This window comes from Psammomys obesus, unplaced genomic scaffold (assembly GCF_907164565.1).
Source record: "Psammomys obesus unplaced genomic scaffold, mPsaObe1.curated_primary_1811, whole genome shotgun sequence".
In the NCBI taxonomy this organism is placed as follows: domain Eukaryota; kingdom Metazoa; phylum Chordata; class Mammalia; order Rodentia; family Muridae; genus Psammomys; species Psammomys obesus.
This window is the reverse complement of record NW_026588752.1, coordinates 5,961,794-5,974,962: the sequence shown is the minus strand read 5'-3', so window position 1 is coordinate 5,974,962 and position 13,169 is coordinate 5,961,794. Positions and strand designations below refer to the sequence as shown.

Here is a 13,169-nt window from a genome sequence, read left to right as displayed (position 1 = left end):
GGGACACCTCTGCCATAGACTGAAAACAGACAGATTACACAGCGACTACTGATGGTTCTTCTTAGATACACTGTGGGAACCTGGGAAAGCGAGTCCAGAGGCTTTTCCCTATCTTTGTATAGTCCTGACTCAATCAGAGCCTAAACAGTGGGGACCTTCTTTTTCACAACACATGAAGACCAAGAGGTCTCATCACACAGCAGCTTTCCACCCCATTATTGTCAAGCTCTCACTTGCTTGTCCTTGTTATGCTTCATTTGTAACATAGAGTCAGGACCATTGCTCTAACCACCGGACTTGGTTCTGGTCCTGTCAGTTGTTTGCTTTGTGAACTTGAGTCAATTGCTTAATATCTCTACCAGGTTCCTCCTCTGCAAATTGGGCTTGTAGGCTCCCTGGCTCTGTTAAGTGAGGCACTTGGTTTGTGTTGCCCTGCCAGGAGCTCAACCAGTCTGCAGGTTTTGCTGCCCTGGAGCACTAATTATTGCCAAGAAGTTGGAGGATGTTTTTAGGATGCATGTTATATTGATGAGGTCTACAAGAACATTCTGCAGTGGGGAAGGATATGACTGCAGAACCATCAGTCTGATAAATAATCCCAGGCACCTGCTATGCCTAAGAGCTACAATTTGCCTCTGCTTCCCTCCTGAGCTGAGACCAATAGGTATTCCTCTCACAGGAATCAGGAACCAGTGAAGGGTCAAATAAAGGGCAAAACCATCAGGCAGGAAAGAGTGAGAAGTTACCTCCTGTTCCTTTGACCCCGTGACCAAGGCTGTGCCTTATATCTGGACTCCTAACTGGTAAGGCCCTGCTGCCAGCCTATGTCAGGCCAGAACTGGTGGTTCGACAGCATGTTTTAGTGTTTTTACTGCTGTGATAAACCACCATGAGCATGAATAACTTGGAGAGAAAAGGGTTTATTTCAGCTTCGAGTTCCACATCACAGCACATTACTGACATTAATGTCAGGACAGTAAATCAGGGCAGGAACCTCGAGATAGGAGCTGTTGCAGAGGCCATGGAGGAGTGCTGCTTACTTCCTCCTCATGGCTTGCTCAGCCTATACACACCAGGATCACCCTCTTATGGGTGGTACCACCCACAACGGGATGCTCCTTCCTAACCAATCACTAATTAAGAAAATGTACCACAGACTTGCCTATAGGCAGATCTTAGGAACGGAGTTTCTCAATTGGGAAGTCTCTCTTCCCAGATGACTCTGGCTTCTGTCAAGTTGACATAAAACTAGCCATGACATGGCATCAGCCTCCATTTTGAGGGATCAGACAGTACAGCTGGGCCTGAATAAGCCTCTGCATTCCCCACAGTAAATGTTTCAGTTCTCTGGCAGACTTTGTCTGAGTTGAGAGGGGTAGGTGGTGAGAGATGAGCCTGGCTAGTGGAATCTTTATGAGTTTTGGTTGTAGTCCTGTCTTCTGGGTTTGTTTTCTTCCCTAGAGCCTCAGGTTCCTTCCTTGGTAGATGATAGCAGTGCCTTAGCAGACAACAGCCAGAATGGAGCAAGAAGTCCACCTTGGCTTCTTGTATGAGTTTCAAGCTTGGCCTAATCATTGTTGCTTTGTTTAGTCAGCGTTTGGGCCCCTGTGGCCCAGACTGCCAGGGCGGTGTGGAACTTGGAGATGTCTAGTAAGAAGCACAAATGTTTAGTACTTTGGAGGAAAATAGTCATTTGGATCTGTTATTTTTTTGTTTTGTTTTGTTTTTGTTGTTGTTTGTTTGTTTTCAGTCTTCAGTCTCCTTTAGAGAAGGAAAGCACAAAAACAGAACATATTACATCATGAGGGTGCTAAGGAGTAGCTAGTTCTCATCTCCCTAGCAGGTATTTCTCAAATAGATCACATGAGCTGGAAAATTAAAATTGTTATTAAGTATGTCACTTTTATGCCCAGAAGGGCTGTTAGCACAGTACATGGAATATAGCAAGTTCAGGGAAGGCTCACAGTGGTTACAGTCGCTTGGCGTTCTGTTAGAACTCTGTCTTCAGAACTGTGTTCTCTTGTACTTTAAAGCCGTCACATGTTGGGTGCCTTGGCCATGCCCTAGTGACTAACGAGTTATCTAGAGGCTTCCTTTCAAGTTCACAGTGGCCTCTGGGGACCATGTGTCTAGAAGGGCACTTAGGCTGGGAGGTACTGTCCGTGGTTTTTCAGGGACTGTGCCACTGTGCCGTTGTCTCTAGATTCTGTGCTGGCACCCGGTCTTCGAGCCAGGTCCTGGATCTGATCCAAAGACAGGTGACTGTCTTAGAGCACAGGTACCTTCAATTTGCATTTGATGAAAAGAAAGTTCTTTCTGGGCTTTTAAGGTTATTTTTTTAGAAGAAAACGTATATTTTTCCATTCTTCCTTAACCATAAAATATTCAGATTTTGGCCTTAGTTATGCCAAAAATGGAGAGCTACTTAAATACATCCGCAAAATTGGTTCATTTGATGAGACCTGTACCCGGTTTTACACAGCTGAAATTGTGTCTGCATTAGAGTACTTGCATGGCAAGGGCATCATTCACAGGTAATGGACGCTACCGCAGCTGGTGTATGGCACAGTCCTCGTGGTGATTGCTGCCAGTGGCTCTGAGGTCCTCAGCAGTCCTCTGGGGTCAGCATTGGCTGGCTTTATACAAGTTATGATGTAGGTGTTTTCAGGGGGTGGCTCACTAAGAAAACTGAAAAAGCCTGGAAATAAAAGGAACTTGAACTTTGAAACCTCATGTCTAAGTCATCAGTTCAACTGGGTGGTGTGTTTTCCTGTGACAGCAGCAGCTCAGATGTCTGGTGTTTTTTATTTTGCCAGTTGCAACTTTTGTATCTATTTAATAATTCTGGTTATATAAATATATTTATTGCTTTTTCATTTTGATAAAGGTGAATTAGAACTGTACTTTATGAACTAAAAAAATAAGTTCAATAAAATGTTACTAAAAGTGGTAGATGAAGCAGCGAGGGGGACCATTGGAAGCCAGAGCTGTTAAGAAGTTTGTAACAACTCACCTGCTATATAAAGATAAGTGATACAGTTGTGAAATGATTTGGATGCCTATATCCTGTGCTGTTGATACTTCTTTGATGTGAACTTGGAGCTTGTATTATTTGTTTTTAGTCTATAAAGTTAAAATTCATCAGTTTATTTTGTTTCCATTAAAATGTGCAGCATGTGACAACGCTGCTACTTTAAACAATTCCTCTCAAAGGTAAAATTCTTTTACAGAGACCTTAAGCCAGAAAACATTTTGTTAAATGAAGACATGCACATCCAGATCACAGATTTCGGAACAGCAAAAGTGTTATCCCCAGAGAGCAAACAAGGTATGTTTGTTTGATTTTCAGCAGAACTCTGTTTTGGGCTTAAGGCTGAGAGCAACTTTGAGCAACATGTTGCATTGTACAGTCATTATCTCGAATACAGAGATCTTTTGGCTCCCCCCAGTGTGTGAACTCTAGTAGTAAGGGAAGGACCAAAGAAAGCCCTGCTAGTTCTTGTTCTACAGAACATCATATGAGGTCACTTGTGAATTTGGGGTAGAGTTGGTGGCACTATATATATATGTCTTGTGAAATTCCTGGATTCCACTGACTTCCTCTCACCTATTCTTCTGTTTCCCCGTCAGCTGCCTGTGATGGCCCAGGCATCCTCAGGAAAGTTCTAGGAAAATTATATGAGCTGATTTTGTGTGTTTATAATCACCAGCTTTACAAGTGCTGTCCAGAGTTAGTTTATAGCATTGTATCACATTGTGACAACTTTACTATCAGAGGAGTTGCTACTGAGAGTCCATTTGGTCAAGAAAAGTGGGATGATGTGCTGCCCCTCTGTCACCAACATCCTCAGTGGGTAGAAACTGCCCACTCTGGAGGTATTTAAAAAAAAAAAACAAAAACAACAATTAGACTTGTGAGGACTGTGCAACAGCATTGAGTAGACACAGTAATTCACTTATGATGCTGTCTTGGGGGAAGGAAAGTTGGTAGGAAAGTAGTTAATAAATGACCTTGCAAAGGATTCTTGATTCTGAGATGCATGTGATTCGTCAGAGCTACCTGGCCTTTCTGCCTATACTTGGGGTCTCAGTGAGAGAAAAACCACTAAGGAAGGCACTATGGGATATGGTTGACTATAGGCTTGGAGCATAGTTATGTTAGTGGAAGGAAGAGTTGATAAGCATTTTATCGTATGCTCTTTTATGGCTATGACTGCTTTTAGGAAAAGAACATGCAAGAGCACCGTGCAGCAGGCTTCTGGCTTGTCTCTACAAATAGTAAGCCAATACGTAGGAGTCAGACAGGATTATGGCTGGGGCTAAAACAGAATCCAGGTAACGAAATAGGTTCTGTTCACAAGGTGCTGTAAGAGATGGCCTACTGGCTTCCCTTCATGGAACCTTGCATTTCCTTCTACATGCTGTTTCCGTGCATGTTCTTTTTCAGATATTATCTGTTCTTTACCTCTGCACAGTCCTCTTATACTGGAAACATATCTATACCACCCTTTGGGAATAGCAAGCCTTGCCTTTGAGAAAAGAGGCTTCCTTTTTTGATGTAGTATTGTGCCCTTGTTGTCCCTTCTGTCACTGCTGAGATGCCCTGATACCTGCATCTTACTGACTCATTCCTAGTAAGTAGTAACCATCTTTCTGCCCAACAATGTTGATTTTATAGGCTTGGTATAACCTCATATTATAGCCTTGAATATTATCCATTATAAAGTTGAGCCAAATAGCCTCTGTATTTCTTAACTCTTGTGGGGAGAATCTCTGTTTTCCCATCATGCCTGCCTGAAACCTGGAGCTAAGGTGTAGCTGTGATCCTCAAGGAGCTGTTCAGTTAGGCTGTGCTTTGGACATTTCTTTCTTTGTGTAGATTTTCTTAAGAATCTGATAATTCAACACAAGACTAATAAATATTACTGCTCTGTAGCCACTTTAAAAGGTATAAAAAAGTATCCCTGCTCTGTCTGTCAAATTGAAGCTGAGTTCTCATGCTCCTCATGGGTCTGGAGTAAATAAGGTGGACTCCTGATGTGAGTTCCGAAAACCTGGTATCCACCATGGAAGGTCCCTGGACTGAAGCCCAAGTCTTATTGCCCTGGTGCCCTGAATACCTAAGCTAGTGGCGACCAAATAGAGGATGATCTCTGGTCTGCAGCTTTTTACTAGTACCTGCTTATGTGTCCAATGTATATTTAGTTGCCGCAGATCCAGCAATGCACACCACAGATAGGACTCCTGTAATGACAAGATGATGGCTGAATGGGATGAGTACTGCATGGGTACCACACATGCACATGGCACCCACTGCGGTTAGGTAAGAGGCACCAGGTAGATAGGATCCAGTAGGTATCCCTAGGTAGGGCCCATTGATGTCTCAGTTTATTCCAGGTTACCAGCTGAACCGACTACCAGGTCCCATCTGCTATAGTTAGATGTGGACACCCTGAAGAATACATAAGAGGAGCAGTGTGGTGGGGGTATAAGGGTTGCATTTTCAAGTATGACTTCTCCTTTTTTTCTCCCCCAACTTCCTAGCAAGGGCCAACTCATTTGTAGGAACAGCACAGTATGTTTCTCCAGAGCTGCTCACAGAGAAGTCGGCGTGTAAGAGGTAACCCATCTTTAATAAGCTGCCTTTTCCATCTCTGTGTGGTATCTACTAGGTTTAGTCATGAGTAGTTACTGTTTGAAAGAGAGACTTGATTTAGTAGGCTTTAAATTCCAAAGTATGAGCTTGGTACAGTAATACATCCCTTATAATCCGAGCATCTCAGAATGAATTAGTAGGATCATGAATAGAAATCCAGTCAGGTATACCTGGTAAAATCTTCCCTCTAAGCGAAAATGGTTGGACATGGTGGTGTATGCTGTTAATCCCAATACTCAGAGGCAAGTATGTCTCTGAGTTCAAAGCCATTTTAGTCTATATAGCAAATTCCAGACCAGCCAGGGCTTCATAGTGAAATCCAAAGAAGTTAGTCTTCTGTTTATTTATTTTTAAACATTCTCTTTTTCTTGATGGGTGTCTATTCTACTTTTATAACTTATAATTTATTGCTGATTGTTGCCTTTTGGGTAGAGAGCTGGTCATCTTCATTTAGGAAAGCTGCCCAGTGACCACATGGCTGGTATACAGTAGGCATGTGCTTGTTGTAGTGTCATGGGTTTTTTAGAGGTGTGTAGAAGCCCTGGAGGGACAGAAGGAAGAAGTTTTTAGCCCAGAGGATATAGTCCTGGAGTGAGGTTGTTTGAGAGAGGCAGCTGAATCTTGGTGGCGACCTCAGTCATGGATATTAGAAGCGTGCAGGATGTAGAGTGATGTGGAGACTGGCCCTGGAACAGGTTTGGTCTTGTTTCTTATGTGTGTGTGGGGGTGTTGCTTACTTGTATGTCTCTGTAACATGTGCATATGTGGTACCCATATTGACTAGAAGAGGATGTCAGACACTTGGACTAGAGTTATGGATGGTTGCAGACGACCATATAGGTTCTAGGAATGGAACCTAGGTCTTCTGGGAGAGCAATTGGCACTCTTAACCACTGTGCAGTCTCTTTCCAGCCTTCAACGGGGTAGGGAATCTGTTCATTCATTCATTCATTCATTCATTCATTCATTCATTCATTCATCTAGTTTGTTTGTTTAGAGATCAGAGGTTAGAGAGTAAAGAGGGGCCATTCTGCAGGGAGACAGTGGCCTGAGCCATGTGAGTCAAACTGACTGGCTTTAGAGACTAAGGAAAAACCTTAGGGTATGGGTTCAAGGTTTAGAGAGAGGTCCAGGAGACAGAGTCTGTTCCTTGAAGATGTGGCTGCATGCTTCTTGTCTTGAGCTAAAGTGTTTTGTATCTAGCTGCCTGGCCGCTCGGGAGTTGTGAGCACAGGTGCCCTGCTCTAGCAGTTTGCAGGCCTTTCCTGACTATTAATTCTTCCCAGTGTGGTAAGTATGTCAGCACTGATAGGAAAAGAGCTGCAGGTTCTAGGGAGTCAGGCACATGAGCCGTCAGCATTCAGGGGGATATACATGTATGTTTGCTATATGTAGTTCATGTCCTCTAAGATATATAAAACATGGGTGGAGAAAATTGTCTGTGGAGTCGAAAGAGCCATCACTGTGTCACTTGCTTTTGAGTTTTAAGTCTTGTGAAGCTCACCAAAATATTGAGGACCTTTTTTCTTAATTTTTAAATGGAATGCCTATAAGTGGCAGCAGACTATAAAACAATTAGTCTCTATCATATACTCCCAGGTATTTGCTTTTTTGTTTGTTTGGTTGGTTTTTTTGGGGTACATTTTAATTTTCATACATGTGCAGTCAAACAGTATACCCATGTGTTCTTATGGTTTCATGATGATTAATCACCTGATTCATTAAAAGTATCTGCGTACATTTTTTTCAGCTGTGCTTTTTTCTGTTGTATTAGAGTGTCATAATTTATTGAGTTATCCCATTTCATGGATGGTGCTGATGTGCCTATATGTAACCTGGGGAAGATAGAGGTGCTTGGCCTCTCATCCTTCTGATTAAGCAGACAGAGCTGAGGCTCTGGAGTTCTTGCCCCAACTGAGATTTTTAAAAGCCATGGTATGCTACTTCCAGAGCTAAAATGCAAATTGAGACAATGCTGAGATATTTCACAGAGGAGAAGCTTTCTAATCCCTTACTATTTCCACATTCTGATGGAGACTTGAGAGGGCCCTGGGTGGTTTGGCCTTACCCTGGCCCTTCTGTTTTGGTGTAGCTACTTTTCAACTTGATTTTTTTGTTTTATTTCCTATTTTACCTAGACAAAGCACTAAAGAAAACCAGCCACAGAAAATAGTAAGGTTGGGGCTGGAGAGATGGCTCAGTGGTGAAGAACATTGGCTGTTCTTTCAGAAGACTCAGGTTCAATTCTTAGCACCCATATGTTGGCGCACAACCATTTGTAATTGCAGTCTCAGGGGTCCGGAGCCTCTTCTGGCCCAGGAGGCCGCTGCACACACATGGTGCATGTAGGAAGGAAAGAAAGAGAAGAAAGAAAGGAAGGAAAAGGTCGATGGATTGATAGATGATAGATAGATAGATAGATGATAGATAGATAGATAGATAGATAGATAGATAGATAGATAGATAGATAGATAATGAGGGGGGGCTTGGTAGTATATACCTCTTCTAGCAGTTGAGGTAGACACAGGAAGATTAGGTGTTAAAGTCAGTTTTTGGCTCTAGAGGTAGTTATAGGCTATACTGGGCTGCATAAGACTTTGTCTCAAAAACTAAATGCAAACTAACCCTCCCCAAAGCAGTTACATGTAAAATCATTTTTTTTTCATTCCTTCACACTGTTAATCTCTAATTCAGATCTCTAATTTTTAGAATTGTGCTCAATCTCAGTGCCTTACCTGTCCCTTGCCTGCAAGTGCTAGGGGCGTTCAGGCAAGAACACAGCTTGCCTGCAAAGATTTGCTTCTGTAGCTGCACTGTTGTCTTCAGGGGTGGTTGTTGTTCATATTATATGATGCCAAATTACTGCTAGTAGCCCACAAAACTACATACACCTTGTATTTGGGGATAGCTGGGAATGGAAGGCAAAACTCACGTGTATGATGTCATCTCAGTAACCCAAGAGAGCACAGGAAAGTCAGACATACTAGGAGAGTGTTTTGACAGGAGAGGAACCAACCTCAGGGCTTCTGATAGCTGGGCCTCTGGGACATCTAGCTGCATTGTAGAAACTGAGAGTCCTCAGAATGTCTCTTAGTAGACATTCTGAATGGTACCCTTGCAAGGTACAAGAGGATGGATTGAGAATCTTGTGAATTTGGGGTCAGTTTAGGGAGTACAGTGAGACCCTGTCTTAAAGAAAAAGGAATAATTACAAATAAAATGGCTAGTCTAAATGTTTTTGTTTTTTATTTTTCGAGACAGAGTTCTTCTGTGTAACCCTGGCTGACCTGGAACTCACTTTATAAACAAGGCTGGCCTTGAACTCAGATATCTGCTTGCCTCTGCCTCCAGTGCTTGGGATTAAAGGCATGAGCCACCATGCCCTGCTAGTCATTTAGGTTTTAAAAGAGGGACAAGTTTTTCTTGACAGACTGCAAAAGGGGAAGTACAGGGGGCAGAACATGCATTGTATACATCCTGGAAAGGTCCTTTTGAGCCCCACATGCATCCAGCTTTTACATCTCTCCTGAGGTGAGCACGAATCATGCCCAGAGAACATTTGAGGTAATCATAGCAATATCACCCTACCGTGACAAAGCTGTCTCCCAGCTCTACTCCCAGCACCAGAAATTGCAACTAGAACTTGTCAACACTGGTTAGCATTCTTCTTCAACTTCCACCTTACCTGATGTACAGTAGCTGTGTTTGGCAAGATGTTGGCAGTGAACTATGCTCTCCTTTTAGAATGAGACAAGGACGTGTGTGTAGAAGTTGTCAACCCGCGTTAGAAGTAGCATCTGCAGGGGAGCTGAACCACTTGTTAGTTGTTCCTGCCTAGTAGAGTGCCATTTGATTCAGGACATGGGGAGATGCCCAGAAAAGCAAATCCAAACTCCCCACATACCTGGTCTTAGGGAATAGTAGTACATTGGAGGCTGAAGCTGGGGTGGTATAGACAGAGACTGTAAAATGAACCTTATTTGTCATTCAAATTATACCAATGCCATTTTTCTTTGTGTTTTCCCTACCTTAAAGTTCAGACCTTTGGGCTCTTGGATGTATAATCTATCAGCTTGTGGCAGGACTACCACCGTTCAGAGCCGGGTAAGAGGAATCCTGTATGTCTCAGACTTCTGAGTCCATCACAGCATATCCCACTGCCAACAGTAACTGGTTATGCCCAGTTGGGGAAGAACTTCCATCACAACTTATAAATGTGTGGTACTTGTGGACTTTAGTAGATCTGGTCCGGGAGGGGATGGTGACTTTGAGTACACTTAGTCCTAGATTTGGAAAACCCTTGCCCAAATAACAACATTTTTTTTTTAATTCACAGAAATGAATATCTTATATTTCAGAAGATCATTAAACTGGAATATGATTTCCCAGAGAAATTCTTCCCTAAGGCAAGGGATCTTGTGGAAAAACTTTTGGTAAGTATTTTGAATTTTCCTTGGTGAAGAATCATCATAGCTACCACTTCTGCCCTCTCTTGCACTTTCCTTTTGAAAAATGTGTTTAAGGTAGACAGTGATTATAAATAGTCAAATATTTTTATCTCATCTCATTATAATCCCTTTCACTTTTCCAGTGCCTAATTCTTGACATTAGTAAGACAGGGAATTCACTGTATTATTTTGCATATGTTTGTTAACATTGCATTTTAAGTGATTGCCATTGAGTGACTGGGTTTATCCCAGTGACAGATAGCTGCAAATCTTACTTCAGTGACATCTGCTAATGTCAATTTTAGAGTGTAAGCTACATGAAGACGTTAAAGATCAATCTAGGTAACAAGGCAGAGAGAAGAGATTTATCTTAGAAAGAGGAGTCATTTTATGTTCAGAAACTGGTGATGTTGGCCCTGTTGCTTTGGAATCTGACCTTCCTTCCTAAATCTTTAGGAATCAGTCTTATATTCATGGGTAGGCCCAGGGCTGGCTCTTCCCAGCCGTCCTGCTTGGACTGTTTTCCTTCATTTCCCTCAGTAGAGTGGCTTTAATTCAACCTTGCGGGGCTAGGAGTGACTCTGCCGCAGCCTTTGAGAGGTATGATACTCCACCCCATGAGAGCCTGAGTGTTCATTTTCTTTGTTTTTAGAAATAGTCAGTTAATTTTTTTCCTTATGTTATAATTTCTACATTTATTTATTTCTGAGACAAAGTCTTGCTGAGTACCCCAAGTTGTCCTAAAATGTTTGACAGCCCTCTTGCCTCAGCCTGAGTGCTGGGATCACAGTTACGCACCATACTTGGCTTTTGTTGTTGTTGTTGTTTGTTTTTGTTTTTGTGTTTTCAAGACAGGGTTTCTCTGTGTAACCTTGGCTGTCCTAGACTCACTTTATAGACCAGGCTGGCTTTGAACTCACAGAAAGCCGCTTGCCTCTGCTCCACCCAACAACATTTTTGTTTTCAATAGTGAGTATTTATTTTTCTCTTTTTTAAACAATATTTAATTCTTTAAGAATTTCAAATACTGTATTTTCAATATGTGCACTCCCCAACTCCTTCCATTATTACCCTCCCAAACCCCTTCCCAGCTTTGGAATTTCTTCTTCCTTTTTTTCCCCCCCCATTTCCCCATCAAGGTCAGTTTGTGTTGCCCAGTTAGTCTTGGGAGTGGGCTCTGCCCTGGTATGTGGTCAACCTACTATGAGTCACATCATTTTGTAACAGTTTTAGCTGCCAGCTTTAAAAAGATGCTTATTGCTGCCCCCTTATTTTGAGGTTGAGATTTATTGTTACCTGTGGGACGAAAAGGGCAGAGCCTTGGGGTGAGACAAGAGTCCTAGTCAATGTTGGCTTTTTCTGCCATGGCATTGGCAGGCCTGGAGATGAACCACAATGTCCCTATTCTTTCCAGGAGGTCTCAGGACTTGAAGACACTTTCCCAAAATAAATAAGCAAATAGTTACATTTAAATCCTGACAGTGACATGTCTTTGGCTATCATTTAAGGTTTTAGATGCCACAAAGCGTTTAGGCTGTGAAGAGATGGAAGGGTACGAGCCTCTCAAAGCTCATCCGTTCTTTGAGTCCATCACATGGGAAAATCTGCACCAGCAGACTCCTCCAAAGCTCACAGCTTACTTGCCAGCCATGTCAGAAGATGATGAAGACTGCTATGGCAACGTAAGCTGACACCCCTGGGGAGTAGCCCAGGCAAGGAGAGATTCTGCATGTCATGCTGTATGAATATGATCACTTGCAACCGTAACCTGTGGGATTGATTTCTGGTTAAATGTGTGAGTGAATATTGTGGACTTAGTGGTAGTCGAATGCTTTGATGTAATAAGTAAATGTCCAGTACACCTTGTGTGGGTTGATTCCTGTTCTTATTTTCTCAGCTGATGAGCTTACCTGTTAGGGCATGGGAGGGAGGCAAGATGCTGTCTGGACCTGTGGATGAGAGACCAGTGCCCTGCCGTAATCCCTTACCTGCTGACACTGGGTCTTCTGGAAGTTTATCATTGGCAGTTTTTGACTCTGAGCCTTTATGATTTTTTATTTTTTTAAAGTGCTCTGGAATGCTGCTTATTTTTCCAAGAGAACCTAGAATCTACTGACTTGAGTTTCCAGGGACACAGTGTGGAGGGTAGAGTCCAGTCCCTATAGCTTGATGCTCAGCATTAGGTGCCTATTCTGTTTCCAGGGGTGCCATTCTTTGGGTGTGTGTGCAGTTGCTGTCACTGGCTTCAAGGCAGTTTGTCTCTGAAGAATTGACAACAGACAAAAACTTTAAATATACTTTGTTCTTAAATTTCTATCTTAGCCTAGGGTGGTGGTACACACCTGTAATCCCGGCACTTAGGGAGGCAGAGGCAGCTTTGTGAGCTTGAGGCCAGCCCAGTCTACAAAGCAAGTCCAGGACAGCCAAGGCTCCACAAAGAAACCCTATCTCGAAAAACTTAAAAAAAAAAGTTTTTATCTTAAAAAAATGGGAAATACTAGCAAAAGAAGCATATAAGAAACTATAGTGTGCTTCCACTATTTCAGTCTTACCATTCTCTTCTCCCCTTGTTACCTCCATATTTAATTTCTTTGTAATAGTTCATGGATTCAAGTCAATTCATTCAATTTCTGTTTTCTTGCCTTGTTCTAACCAGTTGTCACTCATGGAGTTCTGTTCAATTGACCAAGCAATTCTGATATTTACCTAAAAGCCTTACAAAGCAGCCAGGGTTGGGGCAGGGTGGTAATCTTAGCATTGAGATGCTCAGGCAAGAAGATTGAAAGCTGAGGCAGGAGTTGAAGGACTTTCTCTCCTTCCACAGGATGTGGGTTCGATTCCTAGCACCCACGTGTTGGCTCACAACTGTCTGTAATTTTAGTCCTATAGGATCAAACACCTTTGCTGGCCTCTGGGAGTGCTAGACACACACATGGTTCATCTACGTACTTAACACTTTCTCTGACCTCTGGAAGCATTAGGCACACACATGGGGCATGCATTTAGATCTTCCTTCCTTCCTTCCTTCCTTCCTTCCTTCCTTCCTTCCTTCCTTCCTTCCTTCC

At 42.6% G+C, this 13,169-nt stretch overlaps 1 protein-coding gene across 2 annotated transcripts in view; it reads left to right on the top strand.

Annotated features, from left to right (window-relative positions):
- The window catches only part of Pdpk1 (3-phosphoinositide dependent protein kinase 1), a 65,685-nt gene that overhangs the window by 37,409 nt on the left and 15,107 nt on the right, over positions 1 to 13,169 (top strand). For both annotated transcript variants that reach the window (XM_055604504.1, XM_055604505.1), the window contains exons 5-10: positions 2,390 to 2,534; positions 3,231 to 3,328; positions 5,545 to 5,620; positions 9,692 to 9,760; positions 9,993 to 10,089; positions 11,613 to 11,786. In XM_055604504.1, coding sequence (XP_055460479.1) covers positions 2,390 to 2,534; positions 3,231 to 3,328; positions 5,545 to 5,620; positions 9,692 to 9,760; positions 9,993 to 10,089; positions 11,613 to 11,786 — 659 coding nt within the window. The remainder of the gene's footprint in view (positions 1 to 2,389; positions 2,535 to 3,230; positions 3,329 to 5,544; positions 5,621 to 9,691; positions 9,761 to 9,992; positions 10,090 to 11,612; positions 11,787 to 13,169) is intronic.